Source organism: Cylas formicarius, unplaced genomic scaffold, assembly GCF_029955315.1.
Source record: "Cylas formicarius isolate icCylForm1 unplaced genomic scaffold, icCylForm1.1 PGA_scaffold_6__28_contigs__length_40554024, whole genome shotgun sequence".
Taxonomy (NCBI): Eukaryota; Metazoa; Arthropoda; class Insecta; order Coleoptera; family Brentidae; genus Cylas; species Cylas formicarius.
This window is the reverse complement of record NW_026844347.1, coordinates 34,919,759-34,940,618: the sequence shown is the minus strand read 5'-3', so window position 1 is coordinate 34,940,618 and position 20,860 is coordinate 34,919,759. Positions and strand designations below refer to the sequence as shown.

Genomic DNA, 20,860 nt, shown 5'->3' with positions numbered 1-20,860 from the left:
TAGTTTTTGGCACTAAAATATATACTGCTCTGATAAATGTGCTAATAAAACTGCTTCAAAATTGTTTATTAACTTCTTAATATTTTTCTAAAATCTATGTATTGGAATAAATATTAATATTTGTTAATAATCAATACTTCATATATAAATTTTGGTTTTCCAGTTCAACATTTATTTCCTGTTTTGAATTTTTCGTGACGAAAATTTATTTCCTTCAAACTCTTCCACAATTTCTTCTTACCCGTGGATGAAATAAATTCATTCTATTTCATTTCAGACATTACATTTCTTTCTTAAGTGAAGCCAATGTATTATTCTTCTGATGTACTTCTCTTCCTGATGTGGGCTCATTTATCCTCGTGCTCAAGTCCGAAGATTGTTGACAGTTAGACTCCAGTCATATTCCAACACATATCAACTATTTTTTGCAACCCCGAATGTTGTGTTTTGGTAGCGAAGACCATTAAATACATTGAGAATAATAACTTTCTCATTTTTACTAAATCATTTCTACTACAACAATAATGATAACTCTCTCGAATTAAGACACAGAACATAGCCAATAATAAGAATAAACATAACGCCTCTATCACACGAGCAGTACAATGAAATTTTGTTAGGTTAGTTTTGGTTAGTCTTTATTTGACAGTAAACATTTTGTCTTCAGTCACATTATAAACCTCGACTAAGATAAAGTAGTATCAATGATTCCTATAATTGTTTTCGCTGAAATTGAAACTCGTATGTGGGTGTTGCTTGCGTATTCGTTTTTGTATCAAACTTTAACTATAACATTTCCAAATATTTGCGTCTGCTTATTTCAATGATGACTTAAGTTGAAAATGAAAAAATGTCATTTTCTGGGCTAATGTTAAAAAGCTGTTTGTTTTTAAGGATGTAAAAATATCGGTATACTATTCTGCGGGAAATTAGAAAATGTTCCCAGCCGAGTGCGCTTTCAGAGGCATGTGCAATAAAAGCCAAACATTTTTACAGATTCTTCCTCACACACTAATAATTACTAAACATTTGAAAACCTTCACCTTTAATAAGCAGCAAACATGACTTCGAAATGAAAATGCAATAACTTTAACCTTTTGTGCCGGCGATGTAAACTTCGTGCCGGCATCATCGTTATTTTATTTATTTGTGAAAGAATTTTTATGCGGATCCGTCCATTCATCCTTTTTTTAACCGCTTAAATGTCACATTTATTTATTGATAATAAGGTACTTGTTAATCTTTGGAAGCGCAATTAAAAAGAAACATGTTTATCGTAACCTCTTGTCATGTCGTGCACAACTCAGAACCTGTCGGTGAGGCACTTTTTTTTTTCATTTCAACAACTAGACAAACAACTTAATAACAATAGATGCGTTTGACCTTTACTCTTCGTATATCATTTATGTTTAGTTTTGGCGATCAAACTCATGCAATCCATTCATTCATATTATTAATTTTATATAAATTAATAATTAGCACAATGGGTGTACAGGTTATCCTTTTTCCCTAGAATAAATCGCCGATAAATGAATTGTGAAAAAGTGGAACACATAATGTATGTGTATGCAAAATTCACCAAAATGTAAAATTATGAAATGAACTGAAAAAAAAACGTGTTGATTTTATTATGAATTTACGTACACGCTGCTGTATTAAACTAAAATAACTTTATTAATAATGAATACACTGATTTTAAATTAACACTCTCTCTCATGTTAGGTTAGGTTCTATTCAACAACGTTTCCTCTTCTCGTTTTACAGTGAATAAATGACAAGTAATCACAACACTCCTCCTCGATTTCAAGTTTTACAAAAGTGTTTGGATAAATGAAAATCGTGATTACAAGAATAAACATTTAGCAGACATGTTAACAAAATCTTTAAGCAAGGATTTATTTGTAAAACTTAGAGATAAGTGTAATATTGTATATATAATCACGATTTTCATTTATCCAAACACTTTTGTAAAACTTCAAATCGAGGAGGAGTGTTGTGATTACTTGTCATTTATCCACTGTAAAAGGAGAAGAGGAAACGTTGTTGAATAGAACCTAACATGAGAGAGAGTGTTAATTTAAAATCAGTGTATTCATTATTAATAAAATTATTTTTACCACAGTACAAGCAGCAATCATGTCTTCTCTTTTTCCGCAGCAAAATTTGATACTTTTTTCTCCAACGTATCTTCAATCTGTTTCTCTCCCAGAAATGATTTAACACTAAACCTCCAGTTATTATAATTCTTGCATTTAATTGTGGAAATACCACCGACGACCTATTCATTTCGCCGCTACAAGTTTAATACACGTGTTAAAAAAAACTTTTTCGAATTTTCTGTATCTACCTTCCGCCAGCCAACGTCTTGCGTGGTTCTGGACCCATAACCTATTGTGAATTTACGAACACACGGATGTATTAAACTAAAACAACTTTATTAATAATGAATACACCGATTTTAAATTAACACTCTCTCTCATGTTAGGTGAGGTTTTATTAAACAACGTTACCTCTTCTCCTTTTACAGTGGATAAATGACAAGTAATCACAACAGATTTTACTGAAAGTTCCAATGACTTGATGCAAAGCTGTGTTGGCGCTCAACCTACATCATCATGTTTTTTTTTCGACCTGTAAAAAGTGTCCAAAAGTTATTGCTGTTATTCATAAGTTAAAATTATTAATTGAAAGCCACGAGAAATATAATTTAGTCAATGGATAAGTACCAACGGTAACGAAAAGGGTTGAATAGAAATAGTTTAATTTCTTCAGTTTGTCTAATGATTGATTTTTATACACAATTTATGATCTAATACATTCTTTTGAAATTTTGCAGGACTGAAATCGTTGAAGCTACGTATTCAAAGGAAGATTTTTTGGCTGAGTTGGGAAGTTAATGGTCCGAGCTGTTAAAGCATGATTTTGTGGCTAAGTCTCAAGTTCAAGTTCAAGTTCAAATTATTCTTTTTTTGTTCAAGATGCTATTCAATCACACCATTGGTCCAATGATCAGGCTACACTTCACCCTTATGTCGTTTATCATAAAGTAAATGGAGAAATGAAGCATGAAGATTTTGTTGTGATATCAGAAAAACTTAGTCACGATGCAAGTTCGGTACATTTATTTAATACTAAATTGATAGAACTTTTGAAAACTAAACTTGGTGCAGATAAAATTAAAAAAAAAGTATTTTTCCGATGGAGCAGCTTCATTGTATAAAAATAAATATTTTGTCAATTTAGTTAATCATAAAAATGATTTTGGTGTTGATGCTCATTTTTCGCAACATCTTATAAAAACAACCATATAACAACCCCACTTTCCTTTTTTGAGTGGGCCCAAAGTTCTTTTAAACAAAATACTTTTTCCTTTCTGTACTATTAAAGGTCATGAGCTACATGAAAAAAAATACCAATCACGATTCGAACGCTTAACTACAACAAAAAATACTCGCCAATTTCATTGGAAAATTTTTCACTAGAATGCACGCTCGTTTCAGAGGATGAAAAAGTATTTATTAACAAAGTTTTAAAAATTTAAAATAATAACTGACGACAAATTTACAATTTAATTATTTAAGCTTGTTTGTTTTATCCAGTATGTTATGATTATTATTTATAATATTGTTAAAAAAAAATAAATTTTATTAATAATAACTATAATGAAAATGATTTTATTATAATAAATAATTATAATGAAGTTATTATAATAAAATGATAATAATTATAATAAAAAAATGAAAAATTATAATGAAATTATAATTAAAAAAATAATTATAATAAAAATAATTATAATGAAAATGAAATTTTGTATTATTATTTTAAATTATCACTGATAAAACCTTCAATGCAGTTCGAGACGCTCGGCAGTGCGGCGCTTCCACAAATTCATTTTGTTTAAATTAATGACGAGCAGTGAAACTTTCTTCCCGATTTTTTTTACCAAGAAATCAGTTAAATTTTTATTTGTTAACTTAAAAGTTAGTTAACAATATGAAAATAAACAAATAATTTTAACTCGTTAATATATATTATTTTATAATTGCCTAGCCATTTACGATTAGCTTTTTTAAATTATTATTGGAGATAAACTATACATTAACTTCTTTAGTAGAATCACTCCTACTTTATTAAGAAGAATAAGTACTTTCCGTTAGACATTACAATGACGAAAAAAGTCAAAATAGGCAAAAAGAATAACAATAACGGTACACACAAAATTAATAAGGAATATAAAAGGTATACGAATGAAATGGTTAGACATTTACTTTAAGGAAAAAAAAGAAATGAAAGATTGTAAAAACAAAAACTTGCCAGCAACTAATTTAATTTGATTTTAAAATTCTTTCGCGTTTCTTGCTTCTTTATTTCAGTAGGCAGTAGTTATTCTCAACAGACTTCTGTCCGGCATAATTACTAATTTTTCCAATTAATATAAACCTGTGTTTGTTTCTAAAAACCTACATAAGTTCGAAATTAAGAATGCCGGTCAAAGTCAACAATTGCATGTTCTAAAAATGACTCATTCTGTGTCCGCCCAGCATAAGTTGTATTGTTGTTGAAATTTGTCATAAATTACGTAAAACAAATCACGATGAGTGTCTTTTTTTATAATAAATTTTCGCAGGCTACCTACATGATTTGCATAATTGAGAATTTGAGTAGCATTGGTAGCGAAAAGAAAAAATATAACTTTGTTACTTTTGGTTAGTTGATGGTTTCTTAACTAACTTAATAACTTTAACGATTTGCAGAAAATGATTCCTGGGAACCGAGGTAAGGCGTTGACATGCCAACTCGAACTTGCCGAAGATTGTGGGTTCGATTCTGATTATGTGAATAAAGGAAAACCTCCTATAAGTATTTTCTTTTGCATCTGGCATCAATATTATCGATTGAAACATACTTTGAAAGTAAAAGTCGTTAATTACATACCACAAATACAAATGGTCTTAAACACGGGACAAGATACATAGCGTGAACGATATTCACACGGGAACAATCTGGTTTGTTGTTCAATTACTTCGATTCGATCTTCTGCCCGTCATAAAAAATAGTAAACTTGTGACCTTCCTTATTCTGTGTGTACGTACTTTCACTTGTCGTGTCTTCTTCGGTTGCCTGCTTATCTGTTATCTTGGAAGCGACTTGATGCAAGGCAAAATTCCTCACCGAAAAGAATGGTTCTTAACGGGGCATGTATTTTTGAAAAAATTTACGTTAGACAGTGCCAACGGGAGAATTATAATAATAGAAATGAAAATTATAAAAACATAAAGGAATAACTTAAAGAACGTGAAGAAAATTATTAACACCGTTGCAAATTTGTAATATTTTTGCTTTATTGTTAAAAGGTGTTACAAATTGTAATGAGTTTATTGTTTATAACGTTTGAGTTTGATTTTGAAAGACAGTTTCTCTCATTTTTTGTATTTTATTTACCGTTTTTACTTAAAAGGTGCGTACATTAAATAATCTGATTTTATTAGTATTAGTAATATTAATATGATAATATATTAAATATGATTATAAATTTATAAATATATATTTCGATATTATTAATTTCCATGAGTAAACTCTTATCGATATCTAGAAAAAGGAATAGAAAAAATATTTAGTATATTTTCTCATGACGGGTGATTTAGTTCTGTTCTCTCAATATAACAATTAATGTATGGCTTTTAGCAAATAGCATCCATAGAAGTAATGATTCCATGAACGAAGTACTAAAAACGCGGCCACGAAGCAACTAGTGAATTTGTATTTAAAAAATATGAGTTTCAGTCATTCCCATTGGTTTGTAACATAAAAAATATACCTCACGTGGTGGTAGGTGGAAGAAAATGGCCTGCACTTGACCCGCTTATTAAAACAAAACACAATAAAAATTGTTACTTTGTTAAAAACCCATCCGTTTGGAAAACTTACCTTGACAATTTGTGAACGCAGCAACAAATTCTCCGCTAGTGAGAAATTTTTCGTGCGATTTTACAACTACATTTACTTATACAATTAAAAGACTAAATAAATCGCGTAAAGGTGACGTCGCAAGTGACTCCTATTCTTTTATTTTTCTTCCGTCTAAAACATCTGCCACGATTATTAAGCCTCTTACTATGACCCTTGCCTTTGATCACATTTTCTGCGATTAAACCGGTCTTGTCAGATTTTAAATGAAAAAATGCTAGTGTGACATAAATAAAATCGATTTATGGTGCATTTTGGACGCATTTTTTTAATAAAAAAAAATCAATGGTCTCTAAAAATAAAACAAGATTGATTTGTACATAACAGTAGTCATTTGTGAGGTAAGTAATCCAATCTATGTTGATTCAATATCTTAAGTTTTTTAATTGTGAGACGATAATTGACCCTATAAAAGGGTGTGATCTTTAATACTAATTAATAATAAATGTTTTTGAAGAAAGACTCCTTGTTTTCCATCTTTAGTTTTAGTACCTTAAAGGATAAAAAAGCGAATATAATTTCCACGCCGGCCATAAACTCTTATTCAACGCGGATGTGTTATTTTGTAAAGGTGAGCAGCAACTGCATATTTAATTTAATCCATTAAGAGGATTCACCGACGAAGGAGGTACCCTTGAATTTATTTATGAATTTCATAACGCCTTTCCTCTTCCTAGTGCCTCGTCCGATAGAAAGCCTAATTTAGCACAAACAGATTTCACTCGTCAATGTTCGCGCTGACAAATATCATGTTTGCGAAATGCAAGGATGCATCAGAAATCCTTGAAATCGCATCGCGCATAACCTGCAGCCATCATCACAAACGAAACTTAAAATTCCGAAATGATATCATTGTCTTTCTTCGACGGTCCATTAATATTAATAGGCACGGTATTTTTTAAGATTCCAGAGGATTATACCATGTAGCATTTCGCTGTGAAGATGATCTGACCTCGAAGCGACTGCAGAATCGTCTGCTTGTGATATCATTGTCGTGTTTCTAGCGAAGCGGTTCACAAGAATACCAAATTCTTACATGGAATTACTTTAATGTATGTGGATGGTTTAAGCACGAAGTGGCATTTAAATTTTGGAAGTTTCGACAGAAATTAATTGGGCATTTTTGGTGCGGCCATGAGCCTGATGTAACTGTCGTTCGTTGAAATTAACTTAAACAATGGTTGACGCTTTTGCAAAATTTTCAATTTGACTCCTTTTTTTGTTCGAAACCAACTTACAGTTCAAGTTTAATCAATCATTTTCGACGGGGTAGTTTTTAGAGAAACGGAAATCGTTTTTGATGGTTCAGGTACCAAAGGTTCCAGGTAAAGTATGTCTCGAAGTGTATTAAAAAATATATATTGTTGTTCCTATTTTCCTGCTTTGGAATAATTGAAAAGGAAACCGTGCCACCCTTCATAGAGTTATTTGTAAGATGGTATTTGAATGTCGCAAAATAGACCAAAAAACAGTGGTAATGAAATAGCACATAGATTTTTGCTTGAAGGTGGTAGACACTGATTCAGTAGAAATACTAAAAGGATGTCGAACTTCCATTGTCTTTATTTTTAACTTACACAACGTTTTGGACAGTTGTATCACTATCCGTTATCAAGTGTAAACTTGCGCTAGCGAACCGAATCTCTTTTTCAAATGTTGGCATGTCTTTGTGGCTATTTCTATCCAAGTAAAAGTTATTGTAATGCTCTTTAATATCACATAGTGTTCTGTTGGGTAACTCAAGTGCTACTAAGCCCCAATTACCATAATTGATAAGCGAATCCAACAACTTTAATTCTTCTTCTGCTGTCCAGTCAGAATTTTAAAAATTAAAGATTCTTAGATTTGCATACAAAATAAAATGGCTGTGTTTTTAGATTTTAGAAGATCTGTTGAGATTGTCAAAAGAAGGAGATATTTTAATAGATAAGTTACACAGCTGTGTCTGAATCTACCTTGGTGGACCATAGGAGCTGTTTTAAGGCCATTATCGTTTTTCCTGTGCATAAATGACATAGGTAAAGTTGTAAGTTGTAACAGTAAACATCGCTTAGTAGAATTTTTTATAGGGCAAAAAACAATCGATATGACACTACACAGAGATCTTAAACACTAATTTAAATTTATTAGAGTTTAATAATTTTGAAGTCATTTAAAAGATTAATAAAAAAATATGTACTATTTTGTTCTTATTGTTTTATGATAATTGTTTTGTTGCCTATATAAGTTTTTTTTTACTTAAACTGTACTGAGTCCTGAACCGTATTCTTTACATGTTAATTTAATATATCTCACATGTGTGTTAGTTTATATACATACATAAAATTGTCTTCCTTGTGTTTTTTTATATTTTATATATTATTATTATATTCTGCATAGTTATTTACTAAGTTTAATTACTAAAATAGATTGAAGCTTTGTTTAAGTTTCCAAAAAGTAAGTGGACACTGTAGTAAGATATTTGTATACACTTAATTATTTTATTTTTCAATTTAATTATTTTATTATTATGATTTATTATTTCATTGTTCATTATTCCTTCCTCCATAGGCATGTTTCGATTCTTCGAATCTGATTTTGCCTAAAACTTACATAAAACTTTAAATAAACCTGAGAAATTATGTTTAATAAAAGCAAAATGAATGGATGCCCTAAGAAACTATGTATTTTTTTTTGTTCTTATATTTAAGGAAAGCAAGCAAGAAAGCGAAATGACCGGATGGGGTTAGAAACTTGTATAACTAGGTACATATTTTTTTTGTTTTCATATTAAAAACAATTTTTTTGAAATTATGAAATAGCAATTTTTATTTTTTGTGTTTTTTTATCAATTTGCATCAATCGAAATTGAGGGAAAAATAAAAAATGTTTTTAAGTTTTGGCATCGTTTATCGTTATCTAATTAGATTGCTCTAAAGACGTGGTTTTCGATTCGATATTATCAATATTTGTACTAATTGCGGTAACTTACGGTATGTTCATTCACATCATTAAATATTTATAGAATTAAATTTTTGATAGTTAGGGTACCTATTTAAATAATGAAAGTTGTAGATTGACGGCGTTGTGATTATTATAAGGATTTCTCTTTTAAATTTAATCCTTAAATTCAGTGCTCAATGAATTGGCCCACGGGTTAGATTAGCTGGTTTTTACTTTAAGTTGTTTGTTTGAAACATTTTTTTTTTTTCTAAAAAATGTTTGAAACTTGATTACTCGATATTGAACCGGATATCAATCGCATTCGCAACTGGCAACAGTCAAGTACAAAAAATATATAATTATTAAAAAAATGTCGCCGGTCTGTGGTATTTTAGTCGTCGAGACCGAGAGCGAATCTAAATTCCGAAAACCCACACATCCTTGCCGACGACCCCCCTTATATTTCTTCTAATCCACCTTGGGTCAACCCGCTGCTTCGTGTGTATCCTTTCACTGGTCGTTACATCTTCCACCGCAGATGCATCTTCATTAAAGTTTCTTCACCGTCTTCGGTTAGTCTCTAAGCGATCACGATGAAGTGTGTTGGTGCATTTTTACTCGTAGGTGAGTACCAGTGGCGGGTATTTTGCCGATCCATTTTTATTTATTGGTGCAAGAATTAGTGCGTCTGTGTTCTCGTGCGGATTATGCCGGATATGAGATTGAGTACGTTTACCACTTTTATCCTACGAAAAATTCTATTTTGTAGTTCAGATCGGCTTATTGTAAAGTTATCAGAAACTTTGATTTAATCTGGATTAAAATGAGACTAAGCAAAAGAAATGTTGCTATAGGTCTTTCGAACTTAAACTAAGTTGGAAAATAGATATATTGTCGAATGAAGTTTTTTTTCACTACTATCACTACGAAATTGGATACCGCAAGAAATTGGTCAAAATTTAGTAGAAATGATTTTATAAAGAGGATTTAAAATAAAAGTTAGGAAAGGTATACTCTTCCCAGAATTAAAAGAGGACAAGAAAGACGAATACAGGAGCACTTCCTCAAGGCAGTTCATAATTATATATATGTGCAAAATCCTGTTGTTTTGTTGTTGTTTTTGTAGTATGGTCCATATCTTTCCTATGACTCTGAATAAACTTATTTTTTCCTGTTTTGCGATGGTAGTGTTAAATTGTTACTCTTTTATGCCTAAAACTAATAAAAAGTTTGTATAATAACAATAGAGCTATTAAGTGTAGGCCAAATTTTGAGTGAAATTCAGAGTCGATACTTAAGGCTTCGTCATCCAAAGAAGACATTATTCTTTCATTCATCTATGAAGATGCCCGGACTTGACATTTAATTCATTAGATCGACCGATATACAAGTTACTAAGCACTAGAACCATACACCTACAACACTTATTGCGAATCAAAGTGTAAATCGGTCATTAAGAGCTAGAATGTTTGTCGCAGCTCTTACTCAGCAGTATTTCTGCCGATGTAGTTCACCCGTGCTTATGAATACTAGAAAAACGACTCTATTTGTTAACATTTTCGTTGTCTGGAATGTTTCTTGATTTCCTTTTCGAATAGCACATTTTATGGAGCTACCAATGGCACACTTCTGGATGTCATTTTGGAATTTAGACATTTAAAACTTTTAGTATCCACGTATGGGTTACCTTTGGAATCCAAGGATGAATATTGAAAAAAAAAAAATTCAAATATTAAAGTTTTTGAACCATAATGGCACCAATTAAGGTATACCTTCTACGAATAAGATGGCATGAATTGTTTGGTTCGGATCCTAGGGTTAAACCAAAGAAATATGGACTTGCGTTTTTAGTTGGTAACGAATCTGCTATTTTCAGAAATAATAATTATTAATTCAAATCCACTATAACGTAACAGATTGTGACACATGTAATATTTTATTAATATCCTTGTATTAGCGTTTGGTATGGTTTGCTTCATATTATCCCATAACGCCTAAATTTTTTATCATTTTATATTATATCCGACAAAAGATTTACTACTGGATGTTAAGAAGTTGTCCCTTGAATGTCCGACGAATTGCCTGGACTAATTTGACATATCCAATGTATGTCGGGTGCTATCTGGGTTGTGATTGAACATTTCTATTCCAACAAGATTTTCCACAATATTCTAGTGGCAAATATGAAAAACGCTGAGGCATAGCATGGTTCAGACAAAGAGAGCTAACTTTGACAGCTTTTTAGTCGCTTGCCTAGCATGTTAATTTCTTATTGCTCCTACTTCAACGTTTGCACCTTGCCAACCGTCTTCACGGAGACGGCAGAATATGTTTGAATTTGCCCGGACTATCATTGCAATAAGATCGTTTAACAATAACTTGTTTGCTGCTTCTGTAACGAGTCAGTTTCACAACCTTCGAGCTGCTGAATGAATAAAACATCCCATTCAACCAATTATCGGGTCGGAAGAATAAACTATTGAAATTGAAATCGCAAAACAAGGTTTATGACAGCGGGCAACAACAGGTGAAGAAAGAATATTACTTTTAATACGCGCCGTAGCGGTAGGTATACCGGCGAGATGGTATCGTAGAAAATCTCCGAGACTTGTTAGCGTAGAGAGGATGTTTCGCAATTTACGTAACGTAAACGTTGTATTGGTGTCACACGTAATCGCGGGAAACATCTCCGCAGATGTGTCGGACGGTTGCGTTATTGTTTGCAAAAAGTGTTTTACCTCGCCGTACCGTAAATGCTGATCCGGAGCTTTACATTTTTCTCGTGCGTATCGCTCATCTGCAAACCGTTAACGAATTTATTTTAAAAAAATCAAACTATATACAGGGTGAATCTGAAGGTTGTGTCAATTTACTCATTTTAAGAACAAAACTTTACGTGAACGTTTGTCCGAAAACATTAAAACTAGACCGCAAAGGAAAGAGTGCGCATGTTAATTCCATTAATTATTTTGTCCCTCCGCATTCGTATAAGTCACCAAATTCCAATTGCGTAGATTTGAATATTCAAAAGTTATTAGCCGCTGCGTCTGATAAGACAAACGCAATAGAATCGAAAGAAAATATTTAGCTAATACTCTCTCATGAAGCTTTTTTCTTGAAAACGAATCCAGTGTTGGCACAGTATTAAGAAACACCCTGTATTTTTTACTGTACGAGTACGAAAAAACCATTCTGGCACCATTTTTTTTTGTCAACCAGACAAAAGCTACTTTTTCCTTAAAATTTGACCACAACGCTAGGTTTATAATTTTAAATGTTAATACTTATTAACGACAAATTTTGAACAAGCGTCATCTCATAAAATAATAATAATAATAATAATAATAATAATAATAATAATAATAATAATAATAATAATAATAATAAGTCTCTATACGATACAAATTTCGTACAATATACATAAGTGTTAAAAAAAATAACACAAGGTAACACTAATAAAACATTTTATGTACAAAATAAAAATATATCATTTTTAACGTTTCTAGAATTGACGTCTAAAAAAACTTACAACACTATTTTTTGAAATTTGCAAATTGTCAAGAATTTCATTCTTTGTCACATAGTTCTTAAACATAAAAATTTAAATAGAAATTAAATTTTAATACCTAAATACAAAGAAAAATGTTTCTTTTGCTTTGTAATTTCATATTTTCCCTTGTTTTGAAGTAACAATTCATCCATTTAGAAATGTCGATACTTTGCAGTTTCTCTCTCTTCATTAGTTGATATTATTTGGAATATTTTTTTGACTATAGAAGTTAAACAATATGAACTATTGATGATAATTTCCGCAACTTATTCTTGAGCGAATAAACAACTTTTTTGTTCTATTTTTCACATTCTTTGTTTATTTATTTTAAATTCATTTCAATACTACTTATTTTTGTTCAGTTTTATCTTCTTCGTGGTCAAATTTTATATCAGTGATCTTCTTCTTCCTTATATTTCATATTTATTTTTTTAATGTTATTAATCAAAAACCGAGTCACTGCTATCAATTCGCAATATTTTTAGAAAGCCATCAGAGTTGATACCTGTCTGGTTATCCATTTTCAGGATTTTTAACGGAATGGGGCAGTGCAGTTTTTCTGAACCACAGGCCTTTTCCTACCTACAGTTTGGAAAATATGCCGAGCACCCAGTTTACTTGCCGTGAGAAAATTTTGGGCGGTTACTACGCTGATCCGGACACCCAGTGCCAAATGTTCCACGTATGCGTGAAGGTTGCCGGAGTTGGGGTGAGCATTTTCCATCATTTGTGACTTCAACTCATCAAGTTTCGACGAAAAAAGTAGACATCACCAACAGACCAAAACTACACAAAACTGGATGCCTGATTTTCACTTCGATAATATGTTGATTCTTGGATCTTTCTAAAAATGTTTTCACTGATTCTCATTTCGTCATAGTGGCGCGAGCTCTGATTTAGCTGAAACATTTTCGGATTGATGCACAATAATAAACAAAAAATTTTTGGTTAGTTTTGGTTAGTTTTAAGGAATGAATGGATATTTTTTATAGGTCGGCCTTAAGAGACATACTGCACACGTTATCTTCTCTTGGTCGATAATTAACATGAATTTGCTTAAACCCAGACCTATTGGAAAGTGGCTAAAGCTATGATTTAGCTAAAACAATATTTCCGGGTTAATGCACAACAGTAAAATCAGTTAGTTTTGGTTAGTTCGAACGAATAAATGGATATTTTTTAAGGGTCGACGTTAAGAGACATACTTAAGGTGTTATTTCCTCTGGGTCCATAATTAACGTCAATTGGCCACTGGGAAAATGGTGGAAGCAATAATTTAGCTAAAATAATATAATCGGCACAACAATAAAATCAAGCATTTTTGGTTAGCATAGATATTGATGTCTTCATCAGATCTCAAACGTTTAAAAGAAACTGTTCGCCTAGTTGTCGAAAGATAGTCAATTTGTTAACAGTTTAAACAACCAATTTTACACGGTTTTTATTATTATTATATTCATTTATCTTTTTCATTATTACCTTTATCAGTTTTCAATTGTTTACAGTTCTTACTAATTTATCTCATGCTGTCTCTATGCTCTTATTACCATTAAATGTGGCTGTTTTCTCATTGGAAACTTGTTTTGCCTGCTTTGACCGTAAAAAAAACCAAATAGCGATTTGCATTTTTACGTATGCGCTGGCAATCTTTCGTACACTCAACTGACGTTAAAAACGTCGAATTTTATGCCAGAAAGCCTATAATGTATGTCGAAACCAGCTTTTGCTTTTTAGTTAGTGAAAACTGGTCATATCGTAAAAACGCTCAGGTATAAAATTAGGTAGATATTCCTCGAACCGAGCCCAATTAACGTTTTGGAATGAAAAAAAGGCTATCAAAAACAGGCGCGAAATATTTGATGTGGATTTTTTTTACGTCCAACCGGTTTATGAATTGTATTTATACTTAACCATGAATCTTTTACAACATCTCTGTCCTTAAATCTTCCTAATGCTGAAATTTTTTATAAAACAAAACTTAATATGTACAAATGGAAGCCAACGGAAAGTTGACCCACGGGTTATAAAAATTTCGTGTCAGCAAATTACTTAATCTTTGTGAAATCGAATAATAAAACGTTCGGAATATAATAATCGTCTTCTCTATCCACATTTGGCGTGCAGAAAATTAGATAACAGCAGATCGTGTGGTAGATGTTCAAAAACATATTAAATTAACCGTTTGCAAATTGTTGGTTCGATTTTAGGTCCAGGATTTCCGTTTCTTGTGTCCCAACGGCACCGCTTTCGACCAAGACCATCAGATCTGCGCAGAATGGGAAGACGTCGATTGTGACGCGACAACTTTGTATTATTCCAGCGACAACTTCGATCTCTATCGTATCGGTTCAGGTAAACTTGTCTGTTTTTTTTTTTATGAACTTTAAAGTACTGAGGTGAAAAATAGGGACTGTAGCGGTTTTCCCGAATCACCAAAACATGTTATCGCTTTTTCTAAAAAACAATTTCAAAAATACCACCGTCTTTCATAAAATTCCATGGCTTAGGACTTTCTGTTATTAGCTAAATTTGAGGTTCAAATTTATTGGATAAATTGTCTTACTGTCAAAATTGATTTTTTATTCAGAAACTTAAAAAAAATGACACTATTTGGTGAAATTTATAAAGTATTTGAAAAAACTCACTTCTCCCAAAATTTGTGGTCTCAGAAATCTAAGTACCAAAATCATATAATCAAACCATACGCATATTTCGAACTATTGCAATTGAGCCGAGTTACAATTCTCTGAAACCCTACGTCATACATTCGATACTACTGCTCATCTTGTGAGAATAAAAAGTTTTCAATTCCACCAATAGAACCAGGTTTTGTCGTACTATAAGAAAGGAGATTTGTTCGTGGTTCTAATCCTAAACATTATAATCTTTGAATGCTTAAACACCACTTTTTATATCCTTCAATTCTATAAAGTCTAGTTGCAAGCTTGACCACAGAACACAAACATATTTGAATATAGTTGTTTCTAAAATATTGTTTAAAACTCTGCTTGTTAAAGCTAGTGGTCAATCAGATCAAAAAACATTATGGTTAAGGTCCAAAAGTCCAATCAAATAATTGCTATTTATATTTATATAAGGTTATTGGTTAAAAATAAGTCTTCTCAATATTTTTTTTTAAGTTGCTTCATAAGTTTCTATGTTATCGATATAGACAGGGCCTCTATATCTCTAGCCGCTATATGCATACTTACCTACATACATGCCTCTACTTTTCACCCACTAACCTGCACTTTGAACAGAAGATTTAACAAGATTTGGGCATTTTTTGAGAAAATGCTGCTATAAAAATGCTTCATCTAAGAGGCCATTATGGTTGTTAGACGCCGCTAGTTCTTAATGGTTGAAAACGACATTTTAAGTTAATGTCCTATCTCAATATTTTTTTATGATTGTTTCAAAAATTCGTGTATTATCAACGTAGACAGGAAAATTGTTCACAAAAAATCTGTTATAGGGCGATAAATTTTTATGCACAAAGGGCATGTTCATTCTTGCATTTCATTAGCAAGAATAACATTTGAACCAGAGAATCCGATGTTCCCAAAAATCCGTACATCTGAAAACATATATTGGCCAATACGTTGGTTGAAACATAACGTTAAATGCAACGTAGTAGGTCCTGAGTTTACGCGGAACGTAATAGATGACACGATGACTACTACGATGATCCGTGCAATCCGGAATCGTTATTCTTCCACATAAGGAATGAAAAAGTGAAAGCTAAGACCACGCTAAAGGTCGTACGGTCGCTTCTGCGGCAGGCAATGTGAATTATGATGCTATTTGCATGAGAAAGAACAACCGATGAGTTACTTACCGGATTTCTTTAGATAACGGGTTGCAATTACATTGTTTTATGTGTAACATAATAGAAGGTATCGCTTATAAATTGTACGCCATTAAATAAATGTGTTATAACAAATGATTTGGATTTATGGGTCGCAAGGATGAATATAGCGTCCTCTATAAGGATGAAGTTTAATGAGACCATGAGTTAATATATAGTTGTTATAATGCGTAGATTCGACAATGAAGAATGAACGTAATTAATATAGATCGTTACATTACGACTTAATTGGCCCTTTTTCTGCTCTGCCTAGTTAAAATAATAACAAATTAATAACAGTTAGTTTGGTTTTTTAATATAATTTTGTTGAACAAATAAGCTCGATTGGTATAAGCAAACAAAAAAATACTGATGCTGCATGTGTAAAGTATCATTCTAAGCTTCATTGCTTATTCCTTCGTTTCCGGTATTTGTTGCATATTTTCTGTAGATTATAGCCATTGATGTAGTTTGACAGTTTGCATAAATGTATCAAATAAGTAATGGCCACAGAAAAGGTATAGTATGCAACACGTTGAGACATTTCAGTCAGTCGTTTTTTCTCTATTATTTTTTCATTATGTAACATTTTTACTGAAATATAATTTTTTTCTTAATGTTAGGGATCATGTTTAATGTAATCAAAATTTGGATTGTAACCTATTTAAGTGTTACTACTTAGGGAATGTTTGATAGCTTGGTTCTGCTACGAATAGAGCATAATCTTTTTTTTTAATGACTTTTTATTTTAATTTGTAACTGCCTTAAAAGTACAAAATCAGAGAACGTCTTTAGGAAATTGCAGCTTTTATATATTGTGTACTGAATGAATTTCGGGAAGTTGAGGTTTGGTTACCTCTGAACTTGGCTTTAAAAAATTAAAACGTTTTTGTATTTTTTGATTTGCATATAAATAGCATAGAATAGACTACGGAGGCTGTTTACTAGTTGCGGTATATAAATATACCGCACCATAAATAACTCAACCGTCATTGAAGGCGTTTCACCTGGCGAAAAAAAAAACAAACTTTCCACTGTTAAATAATACCTTTGCTGCCTATGTTTGCGCATTTATCTTCTTTCCTCCCACGCATTTTTACCGTTTCGCATTCAGTTTACACTCCCAGTAATTCATCACCGCGACACGAGTGGCTCTTATAACAATGGTGGTCTACGTTTATAATCAATCAAAATTATTCATTCCGATGACTATTTTATCTGCATTGCATTGGCGTTAAATGATATACGACAGAATCCCTGCCGAGTTAAATAAACACAAACAATCTTCATCAACATAATCAGTGTCGAAATACTTCTAATAAAATAATATTTTACCGGGTGTCTACATTGTACGTCTTTTTTTCCTGTATATAGGATGAAATGTTACTATTTACAAAACTTTTGGTGACGTTTCGCCCATCGTCCAGTTGGTTTCCTCAGAGCTTAATTGAAACTGACTCACATTCTACTCTGTATCTGCTTATATATTGTTTGAGTCGCGCTTAAGATATTCTAGTTAACTTCGACGTAGAATCCCTCTTTACTAAAGTATCTATTCCTGCAACTCTCACCACTCTCATCATAGAATCTGGAACCAAACCTTCTCATCTGTACTGAAACCGAAAAATGCTTGTCTGAAACATATTTTGCTTATAACGGTCAAATTTATTATTATTATTTATTATCACCAGGCATGGCGAATATATTTGTGCAGGCATTTGGGAAGAAAGCCATCAGCACCTTCCATCTACAACCAAAATTATGGAAACGCTACGTTGATGATACTTTTGTTATTCCTGAGATTTTCTTAGTCATTTAACCTCTATACACCCTAACATACGTTTTACAATTGAATATTACTGCTTGCAGAAAACGTAAGTACACAGGTCGATACCTTAATGCATTGTCACATCACGATCTGGCCCAAAAATCATCGGTTATCAACTGTCTTTCTTACAAAACCGTAAAAGTATCTTAACCCGAGTCACTGAATCCTGAATTAAAGCACCTTACATCTGCTCTTCTGTCTAATAATTATATTAGAGAGATTATATTAAGCGTTCCATCACAAAATGCGGTTCAAGACAAACAAAAACAATGAGTCCGACAGCAATCCCACACTTGCCATTGTTGTCCTTTCTTACATTCAAAACCTATATCAAAAGAAATATAAGATTAACCACTCGTCCAAAAGTCTACCAACACCTGTGAACCGTCAGTGACCAAATTCCCTTTAGGATACCAGGAGTTTACAGCATTCTTTGCATATGCGGCAAAGAATACATACGAGAAACAGGACGAGAAATATTAACTAGGCTAAAAGAACATGAATGAGCCTTAAAACTATTACAAGTAAGCTCATCAGCAGTTGCCGAACCCAATCATGAATCTGCATATAAAATCTTTTTTTTCAACCAAATCAATAGTAATCCATAAGCAACCAAACAATCTTAACCGCGAGTCAGGTCTTCACCATTCACCAATATGGGAATCAGTCATCCGAGACAATATCCGTGCCCTTTCTTTAGTTCTGCCTTCAGTTAAGCTCTGAAGAAACCAACGATAAGATTGGCGAAACATCAGCAAGCTCAATTCTGCAGCAACCGCAATCCAGAAGATTTGTAAATAATATCACAGTAGTCTGTGGAAGCTTCTTTAAAAAATTAGGACATTTAAAACTTGTGCGAAAATATCTATTTCGGATTTATCAATAAGTATTTTTGGCATGTTATCACTATTAATTACGGAAAACTACTCTAGATCTAAAGAAGAAAGCATAAATAAATTGCAGCAGCGAATAAGAACATAAAAAATAGCATTGGTATTTTTTTTTCGCGGATCACCACAAATCTGAATCCCACTTCTTAGGTCTCCGCTTTTCCAATATATTATGTTTTTTTATATTCCGCAGGATTTGAATCCAAGGCCGTGAAATACGGCGAAGACGAGGAAACCTTCGCCCTCCAAAGGGCCGAAACCGGGGACGCTAGGATTAATCGCGAGCACCAGAGCCAGAGCATCAATCAGCAAAGAGACGTTTACAGGCCGCACAAGAGACCCCACCAAAACGAAAACGCCAACGACCGGGACATATTTAAGGGCTCGAGTAGCTCGAACTTCTTCAACAACCGCAACAACGGCAAAGAAAATGACGAAGATTACGACGACAACGTCAACGTCAACCAAAACCGCGATTACGAACAGAAGAGGAAACTCGTGAGGAAGCAACAAAGGCGACCGGTTCAGCAACAGAACAACCAAAACCAACAACAGAGCGAGACGCAGACTAGAAGGCCTCAAAGACCGACGGGATTCATAAACAACTTCGCTGGAAGCAGTTATATTCCAACGTCGACGTCCAAGTCACCCACCACGGCGAACGAAGTGTCATCCATTAGCAATTTTAGGATAAGAAATGGTCAGCGGCAGAGGCAGTTCAATGGGGAATCGAGTCCCACTCCCGGATATACGATTAGCACGCCCGCACCTTTCAAGCAGAGCCAGCAACCCGCCAGCACGAAATCTACGACTCAGTACAACAACGGTCAGTACTACAGTACCGGCAAGCAGACCTCTACCGAGAATTACCCTCCCCAAAGACCTACGACGTCATTGGTAACATTTAACAAGCAAACTGAAAACTACCCCTCCAACAATCCCCAATATAAGAGCACGTCTGCCTTTACCAATTTCCAGTCGCCTGTTCATGATAAGAAGGCGACGTCGGCGCCATTAAAACCGACGACGTTTTCTCCAAAAGCCAAACCGTTTAGCGTTCCAAACACTCAGAGTACGAATACGTTCCCGACTACTTTTGCACCGAGGACCAACGCGGCGTACACCCAGATTGAACAGCAGACTACCAACTACAACAAGGAGAGAACCCAGAGCAACTTCAACTCGCAAAGCCCTGCGTCGAGTACTCAGAAATCGACGCCTTTCACCCAGTACACCCCTACGGTACCCAAGATCACTTCCACCACTCCGATCAGCAGATCATTTAGGTTCGATCAAAGTCAGTACGACGACGGTTCTTATGATTCGAGGTACGATTATGATGGTGCGAAGGAAGACGAGTTTTTGAAGACCGCGCACAGCCAGAATATCGCGAGCAGTAGGAACGAGTATGAGAAATCTGTGAGACAGTCCACCACTTCCACAACGCAGAGACCTTATGAGTCTCCGAAAACTGAAAATTATCCCAAATCGACCAGATTCGATTCGATCAAGAACGTTCAGAAGCCAGCGGAGAATAAACCAAGTCAGCCATCTCCTAAACCTATCAGTAAGAAGGTGAAAGATGTCAGCTACGATTATGCTTATTATGATAGCATAGGACCGGAGCCTGAATACGAGATAGACACCGAAATTAAAAGGGCGCCAGCGAATTAGAGTTAATCTAGAGTTACTGTTAAGTTACGTTTTAAATTTCGGAATAAGTCTTGAACAGTATTTAATTCCTAATGCTTAGTGTAGGTTTACTTAAGCTGTAAGATTGTACATATACCTATTGTAATAAAATATGTTGTTTTTTAAAATGAGTTTGGAATTGATGAAAATGTTCGCTACACATC

The 20,860-nt window shown here is 33.3% G+C and overlaps 1 protein-coding gene across 3 annotated transcripts; it reads left to right on the top strand.

Annotated features, from left to right (window-relative positions):
• The first annotated feature begins 9,396 nt into the window (after positions 1-9,396).
• Positions 9,397-20,824, top strand: LOC132703868 (mucin-2). Of its 3 annotated transcripts, none has more exons than XM_060673382.1 (4): positions 9,397-9,513; positions 12,967-13,148; positions 14,647-14,791; positions 19,198-20,824. In XM_060673382.1, exons 1-4 carry the CDS (start codon positions 9,483-9,485, stop codon positions 20,676-20,678), a joined length of 1,839 nt encoding a protein of 612 aa, XP_060529365.1. In that variant the 5' UTR covers positions 9,397-9,482; the 3' UTR covers positions 20,679-20,824. The 3 variants fall into 3 exon arrangements, with proteins under 3 accessions (XP_060529365.1, XP_060529366.1, XP_060529367.1); XM_060673383.1 differs by lacking the exon at positions 9,397-9,513 and adding an exon at positions 11,323-11,454; XM_060673384.1 differs by lacking the exon at positions 9,397-9,513 and adding an exon at positions 11,550-11,671.
• Positions 20,825-20,860: the final 36 nt, after the last annotated feature.

Bases quoted from the DNA above. Each gene is read 5' to 3' on its own strand.
- LOC132703868 (XM_060673382.1), top strand. From the start codon at position 9,483: ATGAAGTGTGTTGGTGCATTTTTACTCGTAG. The intron at 13,149-14,646 runs GTGAGCATTTTC...GTTCGATTTTAG, and splicing joins TGAAGGTTGCCGGAGTTGGG to GTCCAGGATTTCCGTTTCTT. The intron at 14,792-19,197 runs GTAAACTTGTCT...TATATTCCGCAG, and splicing joins TCTCTATCGTATCGGTTCAG to GATTTGAATCCAAGGCCGTG.